The 4,040-nt window shown below is 37.9% G+C and overlaps 1 protein-coding gene across 1 annotated transcript; it reads right to left on the bottom strand.

Moving 5' to 3' along the window:
- Positions 1-453: 453 nt before the first annotated feature.
- LOC122645598 (pEARLI1-like lipid transfer protein 1) lies at positions 454-960 on the bottom strand. Its single transcript, XM_043838911.1, has one exon. The coding sequence runs from the start codon at positions 941-943 to the stop codon at positions 506-508; it is 438 nt and encodes a 145-aa protein (XP_043694846.1). The 5' UTR covers positions 944-960; the 3' UTR covers positions 454-505.
- Positions 961-4,040: the final 3,080 nt, after the last annotated feature.

The following is a 4,040-nucleotide window of genomic DNA, read 5'->3' as shown; positions in this document are numbered from 1 at the left end:
GCACAGTCTTGGAAACAGAAGAAAAAAAAAATCCTCTGCAATGCCTTGATTTGGCGGTGCACTGTAGTACGGGCCTGAAAGCTCAACAAATAGAAGATGTGACATCCAACGGTGCTGACCTCGAGAAGAATAAAAAGAAAAAAAATAAAAGTCTTCCATCGAGTTTGCACTGTTGGATGAAGCTTTTTCCACATGTCGAGTTCTCGGAGCTGCAGTGTAGAGGATTTTGGTCCTCGAAAACCTACGAAGAATGCATGCAGCACATGCAGCATTAATCAATAAGAAGCAAGACAAATTAACTAACTAAAAAGCTGCTTTTATTAATAAGAGACTCACTTTACTCGCACAAGGTCACTTTACTCGCACAAGTTGTTATTTGTTACAGCACAACATACTTATTATCATAATATACAACACGATTAAAAGCGCTGGCAGAAGGACAGAAGGAAAAAAAAAAAAAAGAAGAAAGCTAAAGCATAACTATAATAAGGTGGCACACACACGCCTAAGAGCACTGGTAGCCGGATGGAACGTTCTTTCCGCAGTAATTCAATAGCAAGCTCAAGGCAATGGGGATGTTAAGGTTAATGCCCAAGATATTGGCCTTGATGGCAGTGCAAAGGCAAACAGCCGCATCAAGATCAACCAGATTCTGGATGAGACTGCAGCAAGAGGAAGTGGTTGGGATTCCCAAAGATATGTTGAGCAAGCTCTTCAGCACGTTGGCACAAACACCAATCTTAAGGGTGTCTATAGGGCAACTAGTAGATGAACTTGGTGGTGACTTTGGTGGTGGCTTAGGCGACTTTGGTGGTGATGGTGATGGTTTGCAATGGCTACACTTTGGTGGTGGTGGTGGGCAATAGGTAGACGAGATCAAAGTGAAGAAAAGGATGTTGAGCATAAGGAGAAGGGCAGTTGATGATGCAGCCTTGGAAGCCATGATCGATCTGATCAAGTAGTAGTAGACTAAGGTGTTTGTGACTAGCTCTGTCTCCTGTGGTGAGAAATGTTCATGGGTTGGTTTGGGTTTTATAGATGGAAATTTGGAATATAAATTTTTATATTTTGTGGTGGCACATTGGATTAGATAAACCAATACCAATACCACATACATAGCACAGCAAGTGGAGAATGCGTAGGGCCGTAATTAGACATAGAAGATTTTATGAAGCTTGCTTTCTGCATAACAGAAAAAAAGGGAGAGGGGGTATGAAAGTTATGTACCTCATCATAACTTTTCAATATGACATTGAAAACTCCAAATGCAAAATTGTATTAAATAATATGTACCTCATCATCAACACATGAAAAAAAACAAGGGAGAGGGGTATGAAAGTTATGGATCCTACACCTGTCCCATATTCATATCCATTTGTTGTCATGTCCAACATGGATTAAACTGTCTTGCCTCTTGTCCTAATTTATTTATTTTTTTTTGGGCTACAGAACTGTAATGATTTGTTGTTTTTTTATATCTTTTTCTCTCTTCTTTATTTGTTAAAATTTTGATACAATCACACAATACTTTTGTTCTATGGAAAGGTATTCTCAACAACATTTGCAAATTGTAACTGTAGACAAGGCCAATGCAAGGTGAGAACTGCAAAAATAACTATGAACTATGGACAACCTTTCTGGTGTTACCCACAATCAACTGGTGTAAGATTACCAACTTATGTTTGCTTTCACCCTTGTTACCAAAAGTGTCTTTTTTTTTTATTTTTTTATATTCATTATAATAAGCATCTTTAATTTCCCCAGAAGCTTACAACCGTGGGTGTGGAATGTTTGAATGGGTGGAAAAGGCAAAACCTAGCTCTTCTAACAAGCATACATCACCTCCATCTCAAGGTTCAATAACCTCTACATTTAAATCTCCTTCTCCTTCACCAGATTATATCAAAGGATATCTGAAATGAGCAATTAAAGAATCAAAGGATCATACGAGGATGTTGATGGACGTTCTAGATGTTGTTACCAAGCTAGACTTGAACAATGGTAGATATTAATATTACCTCTTGAAGCATCTACTCTTACTTCATTGTCATTGAAGTTTAAAACTTTTCAATTTTCATACATATAATGTCATTTTGCATATTATTTACCAAGATTGGAATGATATTGATTTTTTTAATTTTTTGTTTTGGTGTATTGGGTGATAATGTCTTAAATTTATTTAATTTGATTTAGTTATGAACTTATGATAGTAATGACATTTTGGTAAAAAAAAAATTGGTAACATTGTTAAAAATTGTTTTAGAATAGGTTTTACCAAACGCCATTGGTTTTAGTATGCTCCAAGGGTTGGGTTGTTCATCCATTAAAGCGGTATGTGAGTTGGGAGAATGAGAGGACCTTTCCCTAGTATGAGACGACTGGGAAGGACGCACCTCTGGTGCACCAGTTATCGTGCCCATGGTAAACATTGGCTAGCTAAGTGTGGAATCGATAACTGCTAAAAGCATCTAAGTAGTATTGTTCTTTTGTTTACAAATTAGTTTTGGAACAGGTTTACAAAACGCTATTTTAAGAACCAAGAACAGGTTTTCAAACAAAAAATACAAATAAATGTTTCTTACAAAGAAAGACGTTCTCAGAACAGGAGAGCTGCCGCCTCACTAGGTGTTGTTAAATCAAATCTCTTTCTTTGATGATTAATGATCATTGCTTTTAAAATAATCATAGAGATATCCTTTTATGGACTCCGAATACAGGGAGGTCCACCATTTTATTCACAAACCATAAAAGGATATATCTCTCTCTCCTTATCAGGATCGTCTCCAGGGAGTAGGGAACGCCTAGGGCGCTGCTAGCTGTTGGGTTGTGTCGTATACATCCCTAGATGTGCGTCGAGATGTGTGCGGCACAGCTCAACCGCTGGATACCCCCTGGCAGCACATTGGGTGCACGCCTCCCTGGAGACGAGCTAAATTCCTCGAATGCTCATTTCAACTGGGATAACCCTGACCTGCCGAGAAGAAAATGCATCATATGGATAATCCTAACATGCCATGTAGGAAGAGAAGAAAATCACATCATAGATGGAATTGACCAGGATGTCCTTATAAAAATTTGTAGTTAATGTGGTATAATGAGAATGGATCATCTGCACATACCAACATGTGAACGTACATCTCAGAATCAATCACATTTTAATATCGTTTTCATAAAAAAAAACCCTCCTTCCCTTGTAAATGGCAACAATAGGACAGGTGGTTGGCTCTCACATGTACGTTCACCTGTTGGTACATGCAGAGGAACCGAACTCATTTTCTACTACTTCTATTGAACTCAAAATAATAAGTAACTGAGTCTAGAGCGTAGTTAGTAAATATGCATCTAATACGTGTATTATACATGTACACATACATATAATTCAAAAAGGACATTTTTACGATTAATTGCGTAGATACTGTAAATTACACGCTTTTTATAGAGGTATGTATTAAACACATATAATACATTTAAAAAACTTTGATTAAAAAAAGTAAATAAAACCCTAAAATCTCGATTTAATTCATCAAACATCCATTCTTCTTCCAAGTCCAATAAATCTTGATTTTGATCTTCCATGTGGTAGTTACAGTGACCTTGTGATTGCAGGAGCCACTTCGTCTTCTTCTATGTTGGGATGAGTCTATGTGATTGCAGCGGCGAGTCTCCGAGATTGCGCGCAGTAGCCTCTTCGTCTTGGCCAGTGATGCATGTCTCCTAGCTATGTTGTGACTTGCGCGACGCTACAAAACCTAAAAGCAAAATCTGGTTAACCTGGAGTTGGCTACAAGCATGGGTGAGAAAGTCCTGTGTTTTTTCAAGGGGAATGATTGTTAGGAGTCAAATCGTCTGAAGCAAGAGAATGTGTATTGAAATTTGTGTTATGATGAGGAGTCAAAATCGCTTGAAAGCAAGAGCATGCGTATTGAAATTTTTGGGTTGTGGGGTTTTTAACTTAAGGATTTTTAAGGTGGGGTTAGAAGAGCCTTAAAAGGCATAACAGAGTAGCAGAATAGGGATCAATCTTCAAGGGTGGTGGTGAC

This window comes from Telopea speciosissima, chromosome 1 (assembly GCF_018873765.1).
Source record: "Telopea speciosissima isolate NSW1024214 ecotype Mountain lineage chromosome 1, Tspe_v1, whole genome shotgun sequence".
NCBI lineage: Eukaryota > Viridiplantae > Streptophyta > Magnoliopsida > Proteales > Proteaceae > Telopea > Telopea speciosissima.
Note: the sequence above shows the minus strand (reverse complement) of the source record. Positions and strands in the feature narration are given on the sequence as shown.